Source organism: Rhinoraja longicauda, chromosome 8 (genome assembly GCF_053455715.1).
Source record: "Rhinoraja longicauda isolate Sanriku21f chromosome 8, sRhiLon1.1, whole genome shotgun sequence".
NCBI classification, from domain to species: Eukaryota; Metazoa; Chordata; class Chondrichthyes; order Rajiformes; family Arhynchobatidae; genus Rhinoraja; species Rhinoraja longicauda.
Genome location: NC_135960.1, coordinates 5669721 through 5697427, shown reverse-complemented (window position 1 = coordinate 5697427; position 27707 = coordinate 5669721). Strand labels below are relative to the sequence as shown.

Below are 27707 nucleotides of genomic sequence, written 5' to 3'. Positions count from 1 at the left end.
GGCTGTATTTCTAAGCTAAACTAATCCCAAAGACGTGCGAGCTTGTCGGTTAATTGGCCTCTGTGATGTGCCCCGGGGTAAGATCCCCTCTCATCCTTCTAAATTCGAGTGTACACAAGCCTAGCCGCTCCAGTCTTTCAACATACGACAGTCCCGCCATACATAGTAAACCTACGCTGCACGCCCTCAATAGCAAGAATATCCTTCCTCAAATTTGGAGACCAAAACTGCACACAGTACTCCAGGTGCGGTCTCACTAGGGCCCTATACAACTGCAGAAGGACCTCTTTGCTCCTATACTCAACAAATGGTCTTCTCCTGCACCTATTTTCAAAGTTTCTAGTGCATGTAGGATAGTGTTAGTGTGCGGGGATCACTGGTCGGCACAGACGCGTATCTCCAAATTAAACTAGACTAAATTAAGTGAACATGGTCAGAGAGCCACCCATAGACCAATCTTCTCCCCATAGATATGGGGGGAAGGCAGGCACAGGTTACTGATTGTAGATAATCAGCCATGATCACACTGAATGGCTGGGCTGGCTCAAAGGGCCAAATGGCCTCCTCCTGCACCTATTTTCTATGTTAAGATGCTGGTTGCGCACGTGATCCCAGGCCTGAAAGCACAGGGCTCTGAGAAGGATAATACGAGACCCGTCTGTGTACATGGCCGTCTGTACTTTTCGAAAGGCTTTGACAGATGTCGAGGCCCAGCCCTCGAGCACACCAGCTTTTAAAACTGCTGTTTAAAATTTATTGATTGTGAATGTCTTTCGCATTCGCGAGTTCAAAAACATCTGGGGAATATTAGGAAAAAAAAAATTGTTTTGTAAAACTAAAATTCTCAGAAAATGTTTTAAAGCGACTGAATTTAATTTAAAAAAGGGTCTCTCTCTACCATTCCTCTGGAAGCTGCAGCTTCCCATTGATTTAAACGGGACTCTGCACCTGGTCTGCCAGTGTGCATTCAGAGGGCAGATTAATCCTCCCTCCTGAATGCTGGGAAATTGGGAGCGTCTACATTCTCTCGTTAGACTCCACAAGAAGCCCACTGGTGCAGGTCACGTGTCCAGGAGCTGTCAATTAAGTGGAGCAAAGGCAACACTAGAGCTTGTGCTTGGATCTTCCAGCTTTTTAGCAGAAGTTCTGAGGCACTGGGGCGGCACGGTAGTGCAGCGGTAAAGTTGCTGCCTTACAGTGCTGGAGACACGGTTTCGATCCCGACTATGGGTACTGTCTGTACAAAGTTCGTACGTTCTCCCCGTGACTGCGCGGGTTTTCTCCGAGATCTTCAGTTTCCTCCCACACTCCAAAGATGTACAGGTTTGTAGGTTAATTGACTTGGTATAAGTGCAAATTGTCCCGAGAGTGTGTAGGATAGTATTAACGTGCGGGGATCGCTGGTCGGTGCGGACTCTGTGGGCCAAAGGGCCTGTTTCCGCGCTGTATCTCTAAACTAAACTAAACACTGGGAAATAGATAGTTCACAAGTTCTAGGAACAGAATTAGGCCATTCGGCCGATAAAGTCTACTCTCCCATTCAATCATGGCTGATCTATCTTTCCCCTCTCAACCCTATTTTCCTGCTTTTGCCCCATATCCCTGACACCTTTGCTAATCAAGAATCTGTCAATCTCCACCTTATAAAAAATCTCCTTTGAGTGTCTTCCACAGCTATCTCTGGCAATGAATTGCACAGATTCACCACCCTAGGACTAAAGAAGTTGAAAAGTTCATCACTGCCTTTCAAGCAGTTTGGGATACCAAACGATCATGTTACATTAGACACGTCTTTCTTTCCCAGAGGCAACTTGGATTGACTGCATCTTACAGCACGAAAAGAGTTTTTTTCTTCCTTACTATTTATAAGGAAGGATTTATAAGGAAGTGATTGAGAAGGAAGCATCGTTTCCAGTACATGGCAGACTTATTGCAAATAAGGAAACTCGCCGCTATAGAATAATTTCTGGAACAAATGCCAATTCTGACTAATGAGTGATATGCAGCCCAGACCATCACACAAACCAAACGCGTAGGAAAAAAACACCTCCGCTCAGTCCGTCTCAACCAACCTGATCTCCCAGTGGCTCAACACTTCAACTCCTCCTCCCAATCTGACCTTTCCGTCCTGGGCCTCCTCCAGTGTCAGAGTGAGGCCCAGAGCAAATTGGAGGAACAGCACCTCGTATTTCACTTGGGCAGTTTACACCCAGCGGTATGAACATTGACTTCTCTAACTTCAGACAGTCCCTGCTTCCCCTCCCTTTCCCAGTTCTCCCACTAGTCTTCCTGTCTCTGACTACATCTTATCTTTGTCCCGCCCCCTCCCATGACATCAGTCTGAAGAAGGGTCTCGACCCGAAACGTCACCCATTCCTTCTCTCCAGAGATGCTGCCTGACCTGCTGAGCTACTCCAGCACTTCGTGTCTACCTTCGATTTAAACCAGCATCTGCAATTTTTTTCCCTACATAAACCAACCGCCCTTCCATTGACTCCATCTACACTTCGCGCTGCCTCAGCAAGGTCAACAGCATAATCAAGGATAAGTCTCACCCCCTCTTCCATCGAACAAGTGGTACAGAAGTGAAAAAGCACACCTCCAGATTTAGGGACAGTTTCTTCCCAGCTGTTACCAGGCAAATGAACCATATATTGGGTATGCAAGCAATGTGCCTAGTCACATGTGACAAAAAAGTATTCCATTCCATAAAGTATTCCATTCCATCCTATCAACAACTAGAGAGCGGTAGTGAGCTACCATCGACTGCATTAGAGACCCTCAGACTATCTTTAATCGGACTTTACCTTGCACTAAACATTATTCCCTTTATTTTGTATCTGTATACTCGATTGTAATCATGCATAGTCTTCTCGCTGACTGGATAGCATGCAACAAAGCTTTTCACTTTACCTCAGTCCACATGACAATAAACTAACCTAAGCTATTAAAATCAAGTCATATGCTGGTGTTTTCCCCTTATAAAATAACAGAATACTCAATTTTCCACAAATTAAAACCCAAACAAGAAAACTCACATTAAATGCAAGTACTTCATCACTTAGTCACGAGAAAATAACTGCAGATGCTGGTACAAATCGAAGGTATTTATTCACAAAATGCTGGAGTAACTCAGCAGGTCAGGCAGCATCTCAGTCTAAAGAAGGGTCTCGACCCGAAACGTCACCCATTCCTTCTCTCCTGAGATGCTGCCTGACCTGCTGAGTTACTCCAGCACTTTGTGAATAATCATCACTTAGTCACGCACCTTTCAAAAATTTTAACTACTTACCCCTTAATAGATCTTTCAGTGTTCATAAGTGATAGGAGAAGAATTAGGCCATTCGGCCCATCAAGTCTACTCCGCCATTCAATCGTGGATGATCTATTTTTCCCTCCCAATCCCGTTCTCTGGCCTTCCCCCCATAACCCCTGTACTGCAACTGTAACCTTATTTTTATCATGCTCATAAATTTACATTCCAAAAGGATATTAATAATCACTAAAGTACCACATTTAAAGTTCAGACAACATCGATAAGAGAAACACGTAGTTGGAGGAAGGAAAACATTGCAAAACACCAGGAGTTACATGAATATTTTATTACACAATATAACGAAGGCGTGAGGAATTGGAACAACACTCAGTGACTATTACAACATGTCAGTTTTCATTTATTCTTCCACATTCTTTTCGTTCATCGTTAAATGTTATAAAACTGAAGGAGGTGGTTTTGTTTGGTTTAAAGATAGAAAGCAGAAACAGGCCCCTCGGCCCACCGAGTCCGCGGCGACCAGCGATTACCATTCACTAGCACTATCCTACGCACTAGGGACAATTTACAATCTTTAACAAAGCCAATTCACCTACAAAGTGTAGGAAGTGTGGGAGGAAACCGGAGCTCCCAGGGAAACCCCACGCAGTCACGGGGAGAACGTACAGACAGCACCCGCAGTCGGGATCAAACCCAGGTCTCTGGCTCCGCAAGGCAGCAACTCTGCCGTTGCGCCAATTTGCCGCCCAAATGTAGGCAGCTATATGGTTGCATAATTAGAAGTGGCCCGTGGATAAATAAAAAGCAAGTCTATGAATGAGAAGGAAACATCTTTTCTGGTACATGGCTGGTATTGCTGATACAGACCACACAATTAATAATTCATAGATCATAACAGTCTAATAGTGAAAGCCAAAATGCACAACATCAACTTGAAGATCGGGAAATGGTTATCTTTGCGAAGTAAATTAAAGGTTAGCCACTCTTTAGCTAAAGGAAACTGCTATCACCAGTCCGAGTTTCCTATTAGCATCAAAACCCTGGAGAATTGTATTAAAACTCCTCGCAGTTTAAACCTTATGAAAATAGCCCCATTACATTGCCTATCCTGATAATTATGCTTGATCAACCCAAGAATCTACACGCTCTATAGCTTTAATGAGATCTCTGTAATGAGACCACTAAATGAATGTGTACACAGCAAACCATGACACAAATGACCCAGAAGATACAGCCAAGAAATCAAGATGGCTAAAAGTCGTAAAGTACTGCATCATTTGTTCGAGGATACTTGCTCTCCCCCTAATTAAAGCTATGAACTTGACCATAAAATGTCATTGTAACCAACTGCACCTCAGAATTTATAAGCATACAAAAGAAAATGTAAAAAACACAGAAGCCAGCAGCAGCTTTTCAGCACCTTGTACCTGTCTTCTCGGCATTAACTTTAATTTATATTCTGTAACTGTAATTATTTTTTTGCACAATCCACAGGCGTTGCCACTTTCATTTCACTGCACATCGTGTATGTGTATGTGACAAATAAACTTGACTTGACTTCAAGTTGAATCACAGATGATCTTTTACCTCAGCACCACTTTCCTATCCAGGTAGCAAAAGTACTTTGGGAGTACTGTACCCAGGAGGACTGCAGTGGTTTAACCCACCTGTATCGACCAAGGGCATTTAGGGATGACAATAAATACTTGCTGTGCTGACGAGGCCAAATCCAGAAAGTTAATTAATTTTCAAAAGCTTTGATTCCGTTAAACGTTCAAAAACCTGTTGATCTCTGTCTTGAGTATACCTAACTACTGCCCCTGTTGAATAGAGAACAAGAGATTCGCCTTCACCCTCTGGGTCCCTGGCTCCACCCCAAAGGCAGGGGGAACATCACCTCTTCGCTTGCATTGTCTACTCAGCAGTCTTTCCCCCCCCCCCCCCCCCCCCCATACTTCCATGACATCACCTTTCATTCATCTGAACTCCGGTGGGTTTAGAGCTTAATCTCATAGAATAGAGGGCGGCATGGTGGCGCAACGGTAGAGTTGCTGCCTTACAGCACCAGAGACCCGGGTTCGATCCTGACTACGGGTGCCTTCTGTACGTTTGTACATTCTCCCTGTGACCGCGTGAGTTTTCTCCGGGTGCTCCGACTTCCTCCCACACTCCAAAGTAGTACAGGTTGTAGGTTAATTGGCCTCTGTAAATTGCAAATTGTCGCTAGTGTGTAGTATAGTGCTAGTGTACGGGGTGATCACTGGTCAGCGCAGACTCGGTGGGCCAACAGGCCGATTAGTGTGTTTTAAGAGAGCTAGATAGAGCTCTTAAGGATAGCGGAGTCAGGGGGTATGGGGAGAAGGCAAGAACGGGATACTGATTGAGAATGATCAGCCATGATCACATTGAATGGTGGTGCTGGCTCGAAGGGCCGAATGGCCTACTCCTGCACCTATTATCTATAAGTCTAAAGTAAACAATACCTCCCTTCATCAACGTAGTGAACATTTGAAGCATGCACTTTATAGCAAATAAGTTCTTCCTTGGAAAGGACAGCCAGTCCTCTATTCCAGCTCTGAAGGATAAGCTCCTCTACAGTAGTCTATCCTATTGCACTAGGATACAGTAGTTATCCAACAGCACAAGTCAAAACAGTATTGCAATTATAGCCTAAGAAAATAACTGCAGATGCTGGTACAAATCGAAGGTATTTATTCACAAAGTGCTGGAGTAACTTAGTCTTTCCAGGTGAGACAAAGGTTCACCTGCACCTCCTCCAACCTCATCTATTGCATCCGCTGCTCTAGATGCCAACTTATTTACATCGGCGAAACCAAGCGCAGGCTCAGCGATCGCTTCGCTGAACACCTGCGCTCGGTCCGCATTAACCAAACTGATCTCCCGGTGGCCGAGCACTTCAACTCCCCCTCCCATTCCCAGTCTGATCTTTTTGTCATGGGCCTCCTCCAGTGCCATAGTGAGGCCCACCGGAAATTGGAGGAACAGCACCTCATATTTCGCCTGGGCAGTTTGCAGCGCCTTGGTATGAACATCGACTTCTCCAACTTTAGATAGTTCCTCTGTCCCTCTCTTCCCCTCCTCCTTCCCAGATCCCTCTATCTTCCTGTCTCCACCTACATCCTTCCTTTGTCCCGCCCCCCCTGACATCAGTCTGAAGAAGGGTCTCGACCTGAAACGTCACCCATTCCTTCTCGCCCAAGATGCTGCCCGACCTGCTGAGTTACTCCAGCACTTTGCAATTATAGTCTAGTGGGGCACCGTTACAACCATAGGAAAATGTCCGCTCATACTCAAATCCTCTTGACATTAAAGGCATTGTACCACTTGCCTTTCCAATAAAAGTAATTGTACCACCTGTATTTCTATTAAAGGCCATTGTACATTTAACTTTCTAATTAGTTGCATGTTAACTGTCAGTGATTTGTGTACAAGGGCACCCATACTCCTTTGAATGCTGCATAAAATCTGCTTTTCTATTTTATCATATCATATCATATCATATATCATATATATACAGCCGGAAACAGGCCTTTTCGGCCCTCCAAGTCCGTGCCGCCCAGCAATCCCCGTACATTAACACTATCCTACACCCACTAGGGACAATTTTTCACATTTTACCCAGCCAATTAACCTACATACCTGTACGTCTTTATCTACATTTCCCCCCAATGTAGATAAACTTAATGCTTCCAAGATGGCGCCCAACCCAGGCTATTATTTGTGTGCTGGCCACAGAGCAAATCTACAATCACACATTACAATTGCTCCACAATCTCTACTCCTACAGCAACATTTCTTCACTAAATGCTACTCCCTTATCAATCTGTATCCTGTAAATAGCTCAATTGCTTTGATACATTGTCTTTGCACTGACTGAATAGCACGCAACGAAAGCTTTTCATTGTAGCAAGGTACACGTGACAATAAACTAAACTGAATTGAACTCATTTTGGCATATTATATTGTTGACCATTCACTGGGCCCGTCCTGACCCTTGACTGCTCACTACACTGCATTCTCCTCTCACAATGCCACAGTTCTGTGTGCCATCAGCAAACTTTGATGCAACATCGAGGCAGAAGAAACTGCAAATGTGGAATCTTGAGCAGAACGTGACTCAAGAAGAGATATATAGATCCATGCGGCCACTAATCACAGCCCTCCAGCCAGAATATCTTCCTTCCACCGCACCCCTCCGTCTTCCATGAATAAGCCAGTTCTGAATCCATATGACCAACTCACTGTGAATCCTGTGTACCTTAATCTTCTGGATCAGCCTCGCATTAGGGATCATATCAAGTAGTGTACACCGGAAATTGGAGGAACAGCACCTCATATTCCACTTGGGCAGCTTGCAGCCCAACGGTATGAACATTGACTTCTCCAACTTTAGATAGTTCCTCTGTCTCTCTCTTCCCCCCCCCCCCTCTCCCCTCCTCCCTCTGTCTTCCTGTCTCCACCTATATCCTCTCTTTGTCCCGCCCCACTGACATCAGTCTGAAGAAAGGTCGAGACCCAAAACGTCACCCATTCCATCTTTCCTAGATGCTGCCTGACTCGCTGAGTTACTCCAGCATTTTGTGATACCAGGGATCATATCAAAACCCTTACTAAAATCCATGCATACAACATCCTTGCCTCGTCGATCTCTGGATACAAGGACAAGCATTTATCAGTAATGGAATAGTAGAGAGCAATAACAGCATGATTTGCTGATGATGTTAGCAAGGATGATATTAGTAAGGACGGTCATGAGATTGATGCAGACAATAAGTGGTTCCAAAAGAGAAAACATGAGACAAAGAGTTTGCTGATTTATGCAGAAAAAGTATGGAAGTTAATATTTAGGAAACCAGGATCATAGGGCTGCTAAGCACAGATAATAGTTGTGGATGTGGAGAGGATGTTTCTAGTGGGAGAGTCTAGGACCAGAGGTCATAGCCTCAGAATTAAAGGACGTTCCTGTAAGAAGGAGACGAGGAGGATTTAAAAAAAAATTCCGAGGGTGGTGAATCTGTGGAATTCATTGCCACAGAAGGCTGTGGAGGCCGTCTATGGATATTTTTACGGCAGAGGTAGATAGATTCTTGATTAGTACGGGTGACAGGGGCTATAGGCAGAAGGCAGGAGGATGGGGTTAGGAGGTAGAGATAGATCAGCTGTGATCGAATGGTGGGGTAGACTTGATGGGCCGAATGGCCTAATTCGGCTCCAAAGACTTTGACACAACTGGGGCACTAAGTACGGTGTTTGAAACGCAGTTCATTTCTTCAACTCCACATGTTAACATCAGAGATTGGAGATGCTCAGAACCTTTCTGGATGTTCCTTCTCAGATCCGAGCTGTCACAGGTCAGACATGCCAATGTGAGGATGCTACAATCTTTTGATGGCGAATGGAGAACATCCTTGAAATGTTTATTCTGTCCTTCCGGTAATCTCTTACTGTGACTGATTTCAGAGTAGTAGGCCGGTTTCAGAATTCGAGCATCTGGCATGGAAATACCCCAGAGCACAGATTAGATCAGATTAAGCTTGATCAGAGTCCCATTGCTGGAGATGGTGGCCTGATAATGGACACTGATGTTGATAGATCTGGTAAACCAATGTAAATGCAATTTTGCACAGGCAGCTTTATTTGCAGAGCTCCAGTGCTCTGACGTTTCCACGTTACAGAAGCATCACTGCCGCTTAACCATTGTGTGAGCTTAATGCAGGATTTTGAAGTCTTGGTCTTCAAAAGTAGTTTTCTTGTGCAAACTCTGCGCTGGTGCAGTGGACTTGCTGATGAATTAAGGGCCTGTCCCACTTAGGCGATTTTAAGGCGACTGCCGGCGACTAGGCTGTCGCCGAACGTTTGCCGGGGTGTCGCGGGCATGATCGTGAGGAGTCTTCAATGAATCATAGCGGATCTCGGCGCGTCGCGGGAAAAATTTCCTGCTAGAAATTTCTCGGCAACAGCTGGCTTGTCGCCAGATATCGCAGCTTATTGCGGGCGCTGTCGCGTGCTGTCCCCAGGTTTGCTAGGTTGTCGCCGGTACTGAGGACGGGTGAATTTCATTGTCGACTACCAACGTCAACTGGAGACAGGTACCAGGATCAGAAGACAAGGTCCGACAGGAACTGTCAAAATCCGTTTTGACAGCTGACAGAAGTGCAACTGCAACAGCCAGATATGGAGTGGGGGCGGAGACGGTGGCGCAGCGGTAGAGTTGCTGCCTTACAGCAAATGCAGCGCCGGAGACTCAGGTTCGATCCTGTCTACGGGCGCCGTCTGTACGGAGTTTGCACGTTCTCCCCGTGACCTGTGTGGGTTTTCTCCGAGATCTTCGGTTTCCTCCCACACTCCAAAGACGTACAGGTATGTAGGTTAATAGACTGGGTAAATGTAAAAATTGTCCCTAGTGTGTGTAGGATAGTGTTAATGTGCGGGGATCGCTGGGCGGCGGGGACTCGGTGGGCCAAAGGGCCTGTTTCCGCGCTGTACCTCTAAATCTAGACCACGATGCTGTCAAAGGTGGGTGGACACTTGAACAAACAGAGAGCAAGGTCTGGCCAGTGAAATTTTTAAGCATATTTTGTAATTGTTTGAAGTGTCCGTTTAAAAAAAAAAGATTTTGGCATGTAGTTATCCATCTTTCAGAGGAATATAGTTTGTTGTAATAAAGTTGATTTTGGTGATTAAAAAAAAAATTAGACTGAATTTATTGTGTTTCTAAGTACATTATCATGGCATCTCACTCATAGATTCTAGTCTCATTCATTTTGACCAATTAAATAAAACGCTGACACAGGCACTGCACTACGAGAACTCTTTTCATTCGTTTATTTATTTTGATCAATGAAGCAAACACATACACAAGCATTTCACTACGTTTAAAGGCAAACGCTCACACAAAGACAGACACTACTGACACAAAGACAAACAGAGTTACTGCAATGCTATTAAAGGGGGTATGGACACCTGACCATAAGGACAGCAAGGTCCGGCCAGACCATTACCAACGTCCAGGGATCACTCGTTTCCCGACTCTCAGTCTGAAGAAAGGGTCTCGACCCCAAACGTCACCCATTCCTTCTCTCCAGAGATGCTGCCTGTCCCGCTGAGTTACTCCAGCTTTTTAGTGTGTATTTTCTTCGAGCTGACTGCAGCAGGTTACAAAGAATCGGATCTCCCAACAGTGGGAGGAAGAGTGGCCGTGGGATTTTCAGCGGGACTGGATAAGTAAAAGATGTTGATACCGGGGAGGCTGGTACAAAGACAGTGGGGACAACAGTATTGGCAGTCGGGTTCTCGCTGTCTTTCGAAAAAGTCCGGGACGTCCCGTTAAAACCAGTATTCCAAGTCTCCCACGGGAACGCATTGGTTCTGCTGGAGGTTTCCTGAAAAACCCTTGTGGCAGATGCATTTAGAAGCACGTAATATTCAATTAAGAAAAGGCATTTGAAGATGACAGAAGATAGTTTTGTTTAACCAATTTATTTACCGTCAGGAGTACTGTGTGCAGTTTTGGTCTCCAAGTTAGAGGAAGGATATTCTTGCTTTTGAGGGCGTGCAGCGTAGGTTTACTAGGTTAATTCCCGGAATGGCAGGACTGTCATATGTTGAAAGACTGGAGCGACTAGGCTTGCAAACACTGGAATTTAAAAGGATGAGAGGAGATCTTATCGAAACGTATAAGATTGTTAAGGGGTTGGACACGTTAGAGGCAGGAAACATGTTCCCAATGTTGGGGGAGTCCAGAACAAGGGACCACAGTTTAAGAATAAGGAGTAGGCCATTTAGAATGGAGATGAGGAAAAAAAATTCAGTCAGAGAGTTGTGAATCTGTGGAATTCTCTGCCTCAGAGGGCAGTGGAGGCCAATTCTCTGAATGCATTCAAGAGAGAGCTAGATAGAGCTCTTAAGGATAGCGGAGTCAGGGGGTATGGGGAGAAGGCAGGAACGGGGTACTGATTGAGAATGATCAGCCATGATCACATTGAATGGTGGTGCTGGCTCAAAGGGCCAAATGGCCTCCTCCTGTACCTATTGTCTAGGACATTTGACAGGTAGATTGGAGGCGACAGTTTGGCGGTCAGGTAAGCGTGGGAAGTCTGTGATGTTTCGGAAGACGGTGTAATCTCTTAGCCAGGTGCTCGTTTCACAAAAAAAAGTAACTTGCATCGACCTGACTCGGTATTGTCGTGGTCATTGTCGTTGGGTAAAAGGAAATTTTGACGATCTGCTACGACATTGACAGTCGCCAGCAGTCGTCTTAAAAATCGCACAACTGGAACAGACCCCTTTAAGAGTCACATAGCATGGAAACAGGCCCCTCGGCCCAACCTCTCCACACCAACAAACGTGTCCCATCAACACGAGTCCCACCCGATTGCGCTTGGCCCATATCCCTCCGAACCTGTCCTATCCGTTATATCACTGCGATTAGCCATCAACAATTTTTTATTGTCATATGGAAACGGAAACAATGAAACAAAACGAAACAATGAAATTCTTACTTCCAGCAGTACAGCAGATATATAAACATAGCACACAGTAGACAATAAGCAAAGGGAAGTTCAATATAGAAATCAAAGAAACAATAAAGTGCGATATAGTCCCGTCGCCCCCTTCCCCCCCTCCCTCTCCCCCTCCCCCTCCGGTGCGAGTCTCAGTTGTCTCTGTTGATGTTGGCTGTTGAGATAGAGAAAGTAATCCACATCTTCCAAAGTTGATTTAGGGAATGTGAATGCCAGGGACAATTTTTGGCAGCGTGGTGAAGGACATGTATATTCTATTCAGTGAAATGCTTCACCAAAGACAATACATGATTACAATCGAGCCATTTACGGTATATCATCGTCAAAGTAAGAAATGTTGCTGCAGGAATAGAGTTTTAAGAGTGCGGAGCGATTGTGATATGCGATTGTGATATGCGATTGTAGATCTGCTTCTGTGGCTAGCATGCAAATGGTTGCCTGGGTTGGGTGTCATCTTGGAAGCAGAACTGGAACTCAGGGTCCAAGTGTGCATATGCCATCTGAGATCTGTAACTCAGCTCTACAGATGGGCGTGGGACACAGGCATGCATGCCTACCTTGTTCACTTTCCTTACACAGACTGACCAGCCTAACAACAAACCCTCGGACCTATTTTCTTGGCTGCAACAATTTTAATGACCATGCAATATTTGAGAAAGTTACTCCAAGAATGTCAAAAGAAAGATTTATTTTAAGATTAAAACAATTAGCCCCATTGGCTTACTTTGGAGGGTGGGAATTAATTTAGCTGTTATTGCTTGACTTTCAGCACACGAAACACAACAAGCTCCAGAAAATTTGAAAAAATGATCACGTGACTGTAGATTCAAGACCCCAGAACACAAGCAAAAAATGTTCCAAACCATCCACTTTCAACACCATTTCCCTCCATCAACAGAGTGCCTTGAGTGCCTTGCCACATCAAGCCCCTTTCCATCTCATTTCCCGCTACAGAAAGTCCTTCCTGTCTCTTCATTTCCCCATCTCATTCCTTCCTCCATCTCAACTCCTTTAAGCCACCTTCCTCTTTTCCCCATCCATCCTTCACTCGCCCCCCCTTTCTACACCCCCTCTTCACCGTCTGTACCCATAATCCCTCTTTTTTCCTTGCCCATCTCCCCTTTTCCATGCCTGTCCATTTTCCATCTAGCTACCTCTTTTCCCATGCTCCTCTTATCCCCATCCCTCTCCCACTCCATTACCCCATCTTCCTCATTAACCCCCCCCCCCACACCCAATACCTACCCATTACTCCCCCTCTACCCCATTACGTAAAAACACAGAAAATAGGTGCTGGAGCAGGACAATCGGCCCTTCGAACCAGCACCGCCATTCAATATGATCACGATAGACACAGAAAGCTGGAGTTACTCAGCAGGACAGGCACCATCTCTGGAGAGAAGGAATGGGTGACAATTTTGGTCGAGACCCTACTTCAGATTCAATATGATCATGGCTGATCACCCTCATTGTTAATCATTACCCCTCTCACTGACCCATTACCACCTCCCTCCCCTCAACCCTCCCCCAACCTGTTACCCCTCTCTCTGGCTCATCTACCACCTTCCCTCCATATTACTCCCACCCCATTACCCTCGCACTCCATTACCCCTAATCCCTCCCCCCTACCCCCCTATTGCCCCCAACATTATCACCTCCCTCCCAACCCATTACCCTCCCACTCCATTACCCCCATTGCCCCTCCCATCACCCCCCAACCTCATTACCCCTCATTCTGGCTTATCTACCACCTCCCTCCCCATTACCCCCACCCCCTTAACCTCCCACTCCATTACACCATTCCCTCTCCCCTCCAGTGCCCTCCCCTCCCATTACCCCCAAACTCATTACCCCCCTCTCCCACACACATCACCCCTCCACTCCATTACCCCTATTGTCCATCTCCCCTCCCATTGCCCCATTACCCCCCCACACACATTACCCTCCCACTCTATTACCCCCTCTCCTTCCATTACCCCCCAACCTCATTACCCCCTCTCCCACACACATTACACTTCCACTCCATTACCCCCATTGTCCCTCTCCCCTCACCCACAACCTCATTATCCCCATTGTCCCCTCCCATTACCCCCCCCCCACATACACATTACCCTCCCACCTCATTACCCCCTCCCATTATCTCCCCCCACATTGCCCCCTCTCCCCCCCCACATTGCCCCCTCTCCCCCCCACATTGCCCCCTCTCCCCCCCCACATTGCCCCCTCTCCCCCCCCACATTGCCCCCTCTCCCCCCCCCCACATTGCCCCCTCACACCCCCCACATTGCCCCCTCTCCCCCCCCACATTGCCCCCTCTCCCCCCCCACATTGCCCCCTCTCCCCCCCCACATTGCCCCCTCTCCCCCCCCCCCACATTGCCCCCTCTCCTCCCCCACATTGCCCCCTCTCCCCCCCACATTGCCCCCTCTCCCCCCCCACATTGCCCCCTCTCCCCCCCACATTGCCCCTCTCCCCCCCACATTGCCCCCTCTCCCCCCCACATTGCCCCCTCTCCCCCCCCACATTGCCCCCTCTCCCCCCACACATTTGTCCCCTCTCCCCCCCACATTGCCCCCTCTCCCCCCCCACATTGCCCCCTCTCCCCCCCACATTGCCCCCTCTCCCCCCCACATTGCCCCCTCTCTCCCCTCACATTGCCCCCTCTCCCCCCACACATTGCCCCCTCTCCCCCCCCACATTGCCCCCTCTCCCCCACACATTGCCCCCTCTCCCCCCCCACATTGCCCCCCCTCCCCCTACCTCTGGTGTCCATGAGCCAGGTGAAGAGGAAGCAGGGTGCGAAGCCGATGGGCCCCCACAGCACCAGCAGGCCGATGTCGCGGGTGGTGAAGCCCAGGGCTCGGCGGGCCGAGTTCTGGATCGGCCCCCACGAGTTCCACACCATTCCCTGCACCAAGCTGAGCAGCGAGAAGACCCCGAGCACCAGCCAGCGGCGCTTGAACACGCGGCTGCCCTGGCCGGAGTGGTGCGGCGGCGGCGGCGGGCCGAGCAGCGGCCTCCTCTCCTCGGCCGCCCACATCGCGGACGGCACTGACTGACTGACCCGGCGGACAGGCCGCCCCGTTGCCCCGGGTTACCCGCGGCCTGCTCGCTCCACGGCACCAGCCACCACTGAGCATGCGCTCACCCTCACGCTCCCGCCGCCAACCTTAAAGAGCTGACCTGGCCGTGCTATGACGTCATCACACCGCTGTGGCGCAGGCCGCTAAAGACCTTTGCTTTTTGATGACCCGATGACGGTGTGATCGCAGGTTCAAATCTGGGCTGGTACATTGATTCACACTCAACAAAAGTGTAGAGTCAAACAATAAGTGTAGGAAGGACTATACAGTATATACACCCATGAGCCAAAACATTATGACCTGATGAGCCAAAACATTATGACCACCTGCCTAATGTGCTGTTGGTCCTCCGTGTGCAGCCCCACACGCAGCAGGGTGCGATGCACTGTGTATTGTGACACGTTCCTCCCGTGACCACCATTAACATTTTCTGTGACTTGTGCCACAGTCGACCTTCTGTCAGTTCGGACCAGACGGGATAGCCTTCGTTGCCCTCGCGCATCGATGAGCCTTGGGCGCCCAACACCCTGTCATCGCCGGTTTGTGGTTTGTCCCTCCTCGGACCACTGTCGGTAGGTACTCACCACTGCTGACCGGGAGCACCCCACAAGCCTTGCCGTTTCAGAGATGCTCTGACCCAGTTGTCTGGCCATAACAATTTGGCCCTTGTCAAAGTCGCTCAGGTCTTTATTCCTGCCCATTTCTCCTGCATCCAACACATCAACTTCAAGAACTGACTGTTCACTTGCTCCCTAATATATCCCACCCCTTGACAGGTGCCATTGTAACAAGATAATCAATGTTATTCACTTCGCCTGTCCGTGGTCATAATGTTTTGGCTGATCAGTGTATGTATATGAAGGAACTGCAGATAGATGCTGGTTTAAAACCGAAGATGTGGACACAAAATGCTGCAGTAACTCAGCGACACAGGCTGCATCTCTGGAGAGAAGGAATGGGTGACATTTCAGGTCGAGACCCTTCTTCAGACTGAGACTCAGGGGAGAGGGAGATACATAGATAAGGAAGTGTAAGGTGTGAAAATAGGGCAAAGGGAATAGAGATCCAAGGAAAGTCAGAGAGTTGTAAATCTGTGGAATTCTCTGCCTCAGAAGGCAGTGGAGGCCAATTCTCTGAATGCATTCAAGAGAGAACTAGATAGAGCTCTTAAGGATAGCGGAGTCAGGGGGTATGGGGAGAAGGCAGGAACGGGGTACTGATTGAGAATGATCAGCCATGACGATCCTGACCACGGGTGCTGCACTGTAAGGAGTTTGTACGTTCTCCCCGTGACCTGCGTGGGTTTTCTCCGAGATCTTCGGTTTCCTCCCACACTCCAAAGACGTACAGGTATGTAGGTTAATTGGCTGGGTAAATGTAAAAATTGTCCCTAGTGGGTGTAGGATAGTGTTAATGTACAGGGATCGCTGGGCGGCACGGACTTGGTGGGCCGAAAAGGCCTGTTTCCGGCTGTATATATATGATATGATATGATATGATATGATATGATATCACATTGAATGGTGGTGCTGGCTCGAAGGGCCGAATGGCCTACTCCTGCACCTATTGTCTATTGTCTATTGTTTAAAATGTAGAATAGATCATTGTTAGCTGGGAGAAGGTATCAACACAGTGAGAAGATTTGAGTTTAGGAGCAAGAAAGTCCTACTGCAGTTGAACAGGGCCCTGGTGAGACCACACCTGGAGTACTGTGTGCAGTTTTGATCTCCTAATTTAAGGAAGGACATCCTTGTTATTGAGGGAGTGCAGAGTACATACATCAGGTTAATTCCGGGGATGGCAGGTCTGACATATGATGAAAGAATGGATCGGCTGGGCTTATATTCACTGGAAATTAGAATGATGAGATGGGATCTTATAGAAACATGTAAAATTCTTAAGGGATTGGACAGGCTAGATGCAGGAAACATGTCACCCGATGTTGGGGGAGTCCAGAACCAGGGGTCACAGTTTAAGAATAAGGGGTAGGCCATTTAGGACTGAGATGAGGAAAACGTTTTCACCCAGAAAGTTGTGAATCTGTGGAATTCTCTGCCACAGAAGGCAGTGGAGGCCAATTAACCTGATGTATTCAAGAGAGAGTTAGATATAGCTCTTAGGGATAACGGAGCTAGGGAGAAAGCAGGAATGGGGCACTGATTTTGGATGATCAATGTTGAAGAGCCGAAATAACCTATTTTCTATGTTTCTATATTTCAGAGATAAAATGTAGTCGGAGACACTAAGACTGGTCGGAGAACTGGGAAGGAGGGAGGGATGGAGAGAGAGAGAGGGAAAACAAGGGTTACTTGAAGTTAGAGAAGTCAATGTTCATACCGCTGGGATGTAAACTGCCCAAGCGAAATATGAGGTGCTGATCCCCCAATTTGCACTCGGCAACTGCAGATGCTGGTTTACACCAAAGATAGCCACAAAGTGCTGGAGTAACTCAGCAGGTCAGGCAGCCTCCAAGGAACAGGTCACCTTTCGGGTCGAGACAGTCCTTCAGTCTGAGAGTCAGGGGAGAGGGAGTTTCCTTGGACTTCAGTCTGAAGAAGGGTCTCGACCTAAAAACATCACCCATTAATCCTCCCCACAGATGCTGCCTGTCCCGCTGAGTTACTCCAGCATTTTGTGTCTAAAGTTATAATAAGTTATTAATTACCAAAAGGACACAAAGTGTCAAGTCGAGTTTATTGTCATGTGCACACAACTACAGTGAGGTACAGGTAGTAATGAAAATCCTGCTTGCAACAGCATCACTGGCTCATAGGCACAGATACAGGGTGGCACGGTGGCACAGCGGTAGAGTTGCTACCTTACAGCGCCAGATCCCGACTACGGGTGCTGTCTGTGCGGAGTTTGCACGTTCTCCCCGTGACCTGCGTGAGTTTTCTCCTGGTGCTCCGGTTTCCTCCCACACTCCAAAGACGCACAGGTTTGTAGGCAAATTGGCTTGGTATAATTGTAAGTTGTCCCTAGTGTGTGTCGGTTAGTGTTGGTGTGCGGGGACCGCTGGTCGGTACGGACTCGGTGGGCCGAAGGGCCTGATTCTGCGCTGCATCTCTAAACTAAACTAATAATGCACAAAAAATATATATATAAATTACACTTGACTCACAGTCTGAAGAAGGGTCTCGACCCAAAACGTAACCTATTCCTTTTCCATAGAGATGCTGTCTGACCCGCTGAGTTACTCCAGCTTTTTGCGTCTATCTTCAATTTATCACTTGACGGGTGTCAGAGGTTATGGGGAGAAGGCAGGAGAATGGGGTTAGGAGGGAGAGGTAGATCAGCCATGATTGAATGGCGGAGTGGACTTGATGGGCCGAATGGCCTAATTCTACATCTATTCCTTATGACCTTCCCCTTCCATATCTGTGCGTCTCTGGCGCTGTAAGGCAGCAACTCTACCGCTGCGCCACAGTCTCTGGCGCTGTAAGGCAGCAACTCTACCGCTGCGCCACAGTCTCTGGCGCTGTAAGGCAGCAACTCTACCGCTGCGCCACATTTCTGTGGTTTCTTCGTGCTGAATTTGTACTGTGGACTTTCTTTCGTCTCCCAAGATCAATAATGCAATGAACGCCGAATAACCATATTTGCTGCTTGACATTTAACGGTGGATGATAATAAAACAGAAACAAAATCAAACGTGTCTGCATTGTAAATAAATCATTCAAATATCAATTTAAAAGAGTGAATCTAATCCGTTTTACGCTGATTTGTTCAAACGTCGAGCCAAACCACAATAAAAAGGACAAACAACCACTTAGTTTGATCGGCTTAAAGTCTCAGAGATCAATCAAACAAAATAACTATTCACTTGCTTTATTGCCTTGAACACAACTCCCATAACTTTCTGCTGTACCCTTGAGGCAGCAATGAGAGAAAGTGAGTACAATCAAAAAACAACTCAATGACGCTTTTGTGTGAAAGTATCGTCCTCTTTGATCTGTATTTTCACACATTCACATAATAGACAATAGACAATAGACGCGGGAGTAGGCCATTCGGCCCTTCGAGCCAGCACCGCCATTCAATGTGATCATGGCTGATCATTCTCAATCAGTACCCCGTTCCTGCCTTCTCCCCATACCCCCTGACTCCGCTATCCTTAAGAGCTCTATCTAGCTCTCTCTTGAATGCATTCAGAGAATTGGCCTCCACTGCCTTCTGAGGCAGAGAATTGCACAGATTCACAACTCTCTGACTGAAAAGGTTTTTCCTCATCTCCGTTCTAAATGGCCTATCCCTTATTCTTAAAACTGTGGCCCCTGGTTCTGGACTCCCCCAACATTGGGAACATGTTTCCTGCCTCTAACGTGTCCAACCCCTTAATAATCTTATACGTTTCGATAAGATCCCCTCTCATCCTTCTAAATTCCAGTGTATACAAGCCTAGCCGCTCCAGTCCTCTTTGATCTGTATTCACATTCACATTCACATCGCATAGTTGAGGCTCTATAAGGCGCTGGTCAGGACACATTCGGAATATTGTGAGCACATCTGAGGAAGGATTTGCTGGCTCTGGAGAGGGGTCCAGAGGAGGTTTACAAGAGCAATCCCGTGAATTTGTAGGTTCACCTACAATGAGCGTTTGTCGGCACTGGGCCTGTACTCGCTGGAGTTCAGAGGAATGAGGGGGGGGGACCTCATTGAAACGTACAGAATAGTGAAAGGCTTGGATAGAGTGGGTGCGGAGTGGATGTTCCCATTACTCTAGGACTAGGACTAGGACCAGAGGTCACAGCCTCAGAATTAAAGGACGTTCTTTTAGGAAGGAGATGAGGAGAAATTTCTTTAGTCAGAGGGCGGTGAATCTGTGGAATTCATTGCCGCAGAAGGCTAGAGAGGCCAAGTCAGTGGATATTTTAAAGGCAGAAATAGTTAGATTCTTGATTAGTGCGGGTGTCAGAGGTTATGGGGAGAAGGCAGGAGAATGGGGTTAGGAGGGAGAGATAGATCAGCCATGATTGAATGGCGCAGTAGACTTGAGGGGCCAAATGGCCCTCATTCTACATCTATTCTTTGTGACCTTAGCCTTCCATATCTCTGTGTCTCCCTCTCCCCTGACTCTCAGTCTGAAGAAAGATCTCAACCCGAAACGTCACCCATTCCTTTTCTCCAGAGATGCTGCCTGTCCCGCTGAGTTACTCCAGCATTCTGTGTCTATCTTCGATTGTTCTCTGGGGCTAGTCAGCAGTTCTCTGTGTGATCACCAACTGGATTTCAATGCCTGAGGACATTGGTAAACGTACATTGGGTTCTGCTGAAGAACAATGCTGACTCTCAATTAGCAAGTTTTAGTTGAGTTTGCAGCAGCAAAATAGATTGTTTACTGCGTTGTGGAATCCTGTTTGTGTGACCTCTGGGGCAGTCACGGTGGCGCAGCGGTAGAGTTGCTGCCTTACAGCACCGGAGACCCGGGTTCGATCCTGACTACGGGTGCAGGAAAATAACTGCAGATGCTGGTACAAATCGAAGGTAGACAACAAAATGCTGGAGTAACTCAGCAGGTCGGGCAGCACCTAGGAGAGAGGGAATGGGTGACGTTTCAGGCCGAGACCCTTCTTCAGACTGACTACGGGTGCTGTCTGCACGGAGTTTGTACGTTCTCCCCGTGACCTGGGAGCAATTCTACCGCTACGCAGTACTACCGCTGCGCCACCGTGCCTCCCCGCCAGGGGAAGTGGTAGAAGCAGATACGATAGTGGCGTCTAGGAGACTTTTAGATGGGCACATGGATATGGGGGCAATACTAAACAAGAGTTCACAGCATGCTGGTGAGACCAGTACAGCCAGTGGCTATCATTGCCTAAGGACATCACTCACAGTAATCTTGTCAGTTTAGCAGAGCCAGGAGTTTCAATGGTCAAAAGAAAGGTCATGATTTGACAACGTGCAGATTTCCAGGCCAATATATTGACACGGATGAAATATTTGAAGCAACATTCGAACACTGCCAACACCAACTACCCTACAAACTGTCTTGGTTGCACTAGGGTCTTAGGGCTTTTGATTTGCACTAACAAGGGGCGGTCACGGTGGCGCAGCGGTAGAGTTGCTGCCTGAACGCAGCGCCGGAGACCCCGGTTCGATCCTGACTACGGGTGCTGTCTGTACGGAGTTTGTACGTTCTCCCCGTGACCTGCGTGGGTTTTCTCCGAGATCTTCGGTTTCCTCCCACAATCCAAAGACGTGCAGGTTTATAGGTTAATTGGCTGGGCAAATGTGAAAAAAAAATTAAAAAATTGTCCCTAGTGTGTGTAGGATAGTGTTAATGTGCGGGGATCGCTGGGTGGCGCGGACCCGGTGGACCGAAGGGCCTGTTTCTGCGCTGTATCTCTAAATCTAAAAAAATCTAAATCTAATAGTGTTGTTTTTATTTAATTAACTTATTTGAGGGCGGCACGGCGGCGCAGTTGCGGTAGAGTTGCTGCCTACGTTCACCCCGTGACCCGCGTGGGTTTTCCCCGGGTGCTCCAGTTTCCTCCCACACTCCAAAGACGTGTAGGTTTGTAGGTTAATTGGCTTCGGTAAAATTGTTAAATTGGCCCTGGTGTGTAGGATAGTGTTAGGGGATCGCTGGTCAGTGTGGTCAGTCAGGATGAGAGGGGATCTTATCGAAACGTTTAGGATTATTAAGGGGTTGGACACGTTAGAGGCACGAAACATGAACTAGGGGCCACAGTTTAAGAATAAGGGGTAGGCCATTTAGAACGGAGATGAGGAAAAACTTTTTCAATCAGAGAGTTGTGAATCTGTGGAATTCTCTGCCTCAGAAGGCAGTGGAGGCCAATTCTCTGAAAGCGGGGAAAATGGGATTAAAATTAGACTATGTTTGGTAACGGGCGGCGCGGACACGATGGGCCGAAGGGCCTCTTTCTGTGCTGTAGGACTCTATGACTCTATGATAGCGGAGTCAGAGGGTATGGGGAGAAGGCAGGAACGGGGTACCCATGATAGCATTGAATGGCGGTGCTGGCTCGAAGGGCCGAATGGCCTACTCCTGCACCTATTGTCTATTGTCTATTGTCTACTGACTCGGTGGGAGTTTAGGCGCTGCATCTCTGATCTAAATTAAACTAAATTATTCCATTTTTAATTCAGTGAACAATGAATCTGTTTATGGTGTTATCCTTACGTATTCTACTTGCAGACCAGCTATGCTGCTGCAGGTACGAATTTCATTATTCCTTTTCCAGTACATATTACTATTAAACATTCTTGACTCTCTGGCCAAATGTCAGGGGTTTTGGGGAGAAGGCAGGAGAATGGGGTTCGGAGGGAGAGATAGATCAGCCATGTTTGAATGACGGAGCAGACTTGATGGGGCGAATGGCCTAATTCTGCTTCTATCACTTATGACCTTATGAAATCAAAATACACCACATCTCCATGTTTCCCTCTCTTCCCTCTCCCTGTGGAATCCGCAAAGAATTCGAGCAACTTTGTCAAACATGATTCACCTTTCACAAATCATGTTGGCTAGCCTTAATTATCTTCAGCTTTCCTAAATGATTAGTTATTTCCTCATTGATTATTGATTCTAGCATCTTGCCAAAAGTAGCTGTGAGCTACTGTAGTTCCTGTAGTTCCGTAGCTTTCTGGCCTTTCACCTTCGAACAAGGGAGACACTGTGGCTGAGGAAGGGTCCCGACCTGAAACATCACCTGTTCCTTTTCTCCGGAGAAGCTGCCTGACCCACCAGCTGAGTTCCACCAGCATTTTGTGACACATTCACCTTATTCTGCTTTATACACAGTATCTATAGAAACCTTTGCTGTTAGCTTTTATACACACACAAGGTGTCTCTTTAAAGTCATCTTCTTCTTTCTTATGGGCTTTTTTAATCTTCTATTGCTAAAAAAACTCAAAACTATGGGGTGATCGACGGATGGCACGGATTTGGTAGACTGAAGGGACTGTTTCCACACACTATCTCTAAAATCTACAGTTTGTGAAGGGAATTCAGGTTGGCTAAGTTCAACAGAGCTTTATTTGTCATTCGGTACCAAGGTACCGAACGAAATTACATAGCAGTCATACACAAAAAAGAACACAAGACACATGACCCCAACACAAACGTCCATCACAGTGACTCCAAACACCCCCTCACTGTGATGGAGGCAACAAAACTTCCACTCTCTTCCCCACGCCCACGGACACACAGCTCGTCCCCGACCGACCCGCACAGTCCCCGCAAGGGGATGGAAGTCCCCGCGGCCGAGCTGCACCGGGCGCTAAGGGGGTTGGAGAAGGTGCTGAACACCATTTTTATTTCTTATTGTTAATGGTCCTCACAAAAAGAAGCCATGCCTATTCCCCTCATCCTTAGTTTAGTTTAGTTTAGAGATGCAGCGTGGAAACAGGCCCTTCGGCCCACCGAGTCCGCGCCGCCCTGCGATCCCCGCACATTAACACTATCCTACACACACTAGGGAGAATTTACATTTATACCAAGCCAATTAACCCACAAACCTGTATGTCTTTGGAGGTGTTGGAAGAAACCGGAGATCCCCGGGACTTTGTGTACAAACTCCGTACAGACAGCACCTGTAGTCAGGATCAAAAACATAGAAACATAGGTGCAGGAGTAAGCTATTCGGCCCTTCGAGCCAGCACCGCCATTCAATATGATCATGGCTGATCATGTAAAATCAGTACCCCGCTCCTGCTTTCTCCCCATATCCCTTGATTCCATTAGACCTAAGAGCTAGATCTGACTCTCTCTTGAAAACTTCCAGTGAATTGGCCTCCACTGCCTACTGCGGCAGAGAATTCTACAGATTCACAACTCTCTGGGTGAAAATGTTTTTCCTCATCTCAGCCCTTATTCTTAAACTGTGGGCCCTGTAAGGCAACAACTCTACCGCTGAGCCACCCTTTAAACATTTCAATTTGTTGTGCAAGAATCGCAAGGATCCAGCCCAGAATCATCTTTAATATGTCAAAAGCTCTTATAGACCATAGACAATAGGTGCAGGAGGAGGCCATTCGGCCCTTCGAGCCAGCACCACCATTCAATGTGATCATGGCTGATCATTCTCAATCAGTGCCCCGTTCCTGCCTTCTCCCCATACCCCCTGACTCCGCTATCCTTAAGAGCTCTATCTAGCTCTCTCTTGAATGCATTCAGAGAATTGGCCTCTGAGGCAGAGAATTCCACAGATTCACAACTCTCTGGGTGAAAAAGTTTTTCCTCATCTCAGTCCTAAATGGCCTACTACCCCTTATTCGTAAACTGTGAGGCAGCAACTCTACCAATGAGCCACCCTTTAAACATTTCAATTTGTTGTGCAAGAATCCAGCCCAGAATCATCTTTAAAATGTCAAAAGCTCTTGATGTAATAATATAGAATGGCCAGGGGCTGTGACTCTGACTGCTGTACTTTAGACTGGGAGAAGGGGAAAAAAACATACCCAGGCTGGGAGAGGGAGGTCGAACAAATAGATCTTTCTGTCTCTGCCTGGCATTCAATTAAATGAGTGGAAGAATATGGGCCCCTGGTAATCATAATTAATTCATCAACTGTTGAAAAGATTGATGTTCCCACAGCACGGTCACCAAAAGAAAATCGCTCCTGTGTACTTTGCTGCAGTTTGGCTAATCAATTTAGTCAGATTACCGTCAATGCAGGCAATTCTGCGCTGAAGCTTCCGAGAGCGATCCTGGCCTGTTCAATAGCACTGAAACATATGAAGCGGTCATTTATCTGCTTGAAGTGTGCTGTAGACAAGTTGGCTGCTCACAGAAACAGCAATGGCCGCACGTCACAAAAGGAATGCAGTGAAGAATAAGAGCGGTAAAGTCATTTATATGACGGATTAATATGCTCGCGGGTGCACGGAACGAGCAGCCGGAGGGGATAGAAACATAGAAACATAGAAAATAGGTGCAGGAGGAGGCCATTCGGTCCTTCGGGCCAGCAACGCCATTCATTGTGATCATGGCTGAACATCCACAATCAGTAACCTGTGCCCAACTTCTCCCCATATCCCTTGATTCCATTAACCGAGCCAGGGACTCTATCGCAACGTTTAAGAAACATTCAGACAGGTACATGGATAGGACAGGATTTTAGAGGGATATGGACCAAACGCGGGCAGGTGGGACTAGTGTAGATGGGACATGTTGGCCGGTGTGGGCAAGTTGGGCCGAAGGGCCTGTTTCTACGCTCTACGACTATGAGATCTTTCAGAGATTATACACAGACACAGTGGACTGAATGGTCTCTTTGGAATTGGACGTGTAATTTGCAGGATCGTTTAGGGTTGCCAACTGTCCCGTATTAACCGGGACATCCCGTATTTTGGGCTAAATTGGTTTGTCCCGTACGGGACCGCCCTTGTCCTATATTAGGCCTGGGAGGGGGGGGGGGGGGGCGCTGTAGGCTCGGATACTGTAGGCCCGCGGGCCGCTGTAGGCCGGGACAGTGTAGGCTAACAGAGTGTGTTTGGGGAGCGGGGCCGAGTGTGTTCACCTGACGGAGGTTGCGTAGCAACCCGCCTCCCGACCCGGGCGGCCGCCATTGGTGGAGCGGGAGCACGTGGCCGCTGGCTGGGTGAGGTCACGTGGGGCGCGGGGCGGTGACGTCACCTTGTCCCGTATTTGGGAGCGAGAAAGTTGGCGCCCCTAGGATCATTACAGTTCCTAACAAAAAGCTTTTTCACTGCACCTCGGTGCACGTTTAGTTTACGTAGGGAAGGAACTACAGATTCTGGTTTAAACCGAAGAGAGACACAAAAAGCTGGAGTAACTCAGCGGGACAGGCAGCATCTCTGGAGAGAAGGAATAATGGGTGACGTTTCAGGTCGAGACCCTTCTTCAGACAAAGATGGCCACAGGTTTCATGGTATGAAGGAGAGTACAGACCCAGGAGTCACAGAATTGGATGATCTCATCGATGCTGCCTGACCTGCTGAGTATTTCCAGCATTTTCTGTTTTATATTTCAGAATTCCAGCCACTGAAGATTTCTTTTTAGTGTGTGGTAAAGGAACTGCAGATGCTGGTTTACACCGAAGACAGACACAAAATGCTGGAGTACCTCAGCGTGTCATTTCTATTCTATTCCTACCCTCCAGGGATGCTGCCTGACCCGCTGAGTTACTCCAGCTCTTTAGAAACATAGAAACTTGGAAAATAGGTGCAGGAGTAGGCCATTCGGCCCTTTGGGCCAGCACCACCATTCAATACGATCATGGCTGATGATCCAAAATCAGTACCCCGTTCCTGCTTTTTCCCCATATCAATTTTGTTAGCTGTAAGAGCTATATCCAACTTTCTCTTGAAAACCTCTTCGAGTCTATCTTCTTTTTAATGTTCATTTGCTACTAACATTTACTGCCACTCCCCTTCCAACAACTTGTTGAAGGAATTCTCCTGCATCCAGTGGGATTGCTGTCTCTTTTGCCTAGTTCGTTTCTCGGTAGTTTCTGGTTCCCTTCTCGTCTTAGATTAGGTGTTGACCAATTCTTGCTTCCAGAGCCAGGATCTTTCTGGCCCCAACTCGTGCCATCTGGATCGCAACTGACGTTCCAACTTCCTCAATTCAGATCCGCCCAACGGCAAGAAAATCAAAACTAACCAGTGTTACTTGATTCTGGTTCCGACCCTTTCCCAGACTCTAGTTCATAAGTCATAGGAGCAGAACTGGGAGAGGCACAGTGGTAGAGTTTCTGCCTCACAGCGCCAGAGACCCGGGTTTGATCCTGACTACGGGTGCTGTGTGTGCAGAGGTTGTATGTTCATAAGTTCATATGTTAATTGAATTGAATTGAATACATTTTATTAACCAAGTATGTGTACATACAAGGAATTTGGCTTGGTGCTTTGCCCGCAAGTAACAACACGACATACAGTAAACAACTAAGAATAAAACATTATAATTTACGCATGGCGGCAGAATTAGGTAATTTGGCCCATCATGTCTACTCCGCCATTCAATCATGGCTGATCTATCTCTCCCTCCTAACCCCATTCTTCTGCCTTCTCTCCTGACACCCGACTAATCAAGAATCTGTTAATCTCCACCATACAAATATCAACTGGTGGCCTCCACAATGTTCTATAGCAATGAATTCCACAGATTCACCACCCTCTGACTAAAGAAATTCCTCCTCAGCTCCTTTCTTAAGGTACATCCTTTCATTCTGAGGCTATGCCCTCTGGTCCTAGACTCTCCCACTAGTGGAAACATCCTCTCCACATCCCCCCCCCCCCCCCCACCCTTTACTTTTAGTCTGAAGAAGGTTTCCCACCCGAGACATCACCCATGAATCCTTTTTCTCCAGAGATGCTGCCTGACCCGCTGAGTTACTCCAGCACTTGGTGTCTATCTTACTTGATTCACTAATCTCGCATCCTCAGATGCACACCAAACTATGCATTGGCAGAACTAAGCAACTGCAGTGGAACTGATTATAGTCTTTAGGGGAGCTCCCCCTCCCCTCCCCCCACTCACCATCAACAACACCACAGTCACATCTGTGGAGTCATTTAAGTTCCTTGGAACCATCATCTCCAGGGACCTTAAATGGGGGGCCACCATCGACTCCACAGTCAAAAAGGCCCAACGGGGGATGTACGTCCTGCGGCAACTGAGGAAACACAATCTGCCACAGGCAATGATGGTCCAATTCTATACTGCTATCATTGAGTCCGTCCTCACCTTCTCCATCATGGTCTGGTTTGGCTCAGCCACCAAGCACGACATCCGGAGGCTGCAATGGATCGTTCGCACAGCTGAGAAGGTTGTTGGTTGCAACCTTCCCCCCCATTGACGAACTGTACACTGCAAGGGCC

General features: G+C 47.5%; 1 protein-coding gene across 3 annotated transcripts in view; it reads right to left on the bottom strand.

Moving 5' to 3' along the window:
* Positions 1–14963, bottom strand: part of slc49a4 (solute carrier family 49 member 4) — an 89342-nt gene extending 74379 nt beyond the window's left edge. For 2 of the 3 annotated variants that reach the window (XM_078403296.1, XM_078403297.1), the window contains exon 1: positions 14578–14963. In XM_078403296.1, coding sequence (XP_078259422.1) covers positions 14578–14857 — 280 coding nt within the window. In that variant the 5' untranslated portion in view covers positions 14858–14963. The remainder of the gene's footprint in view (positions 1–14577) is intronic. The other variant, XM_078403294.1, reaches the window with a different exon arrangement.
* Between the last annotated feature and the right edge of the window lie 12744 nt (positions 14964–27707).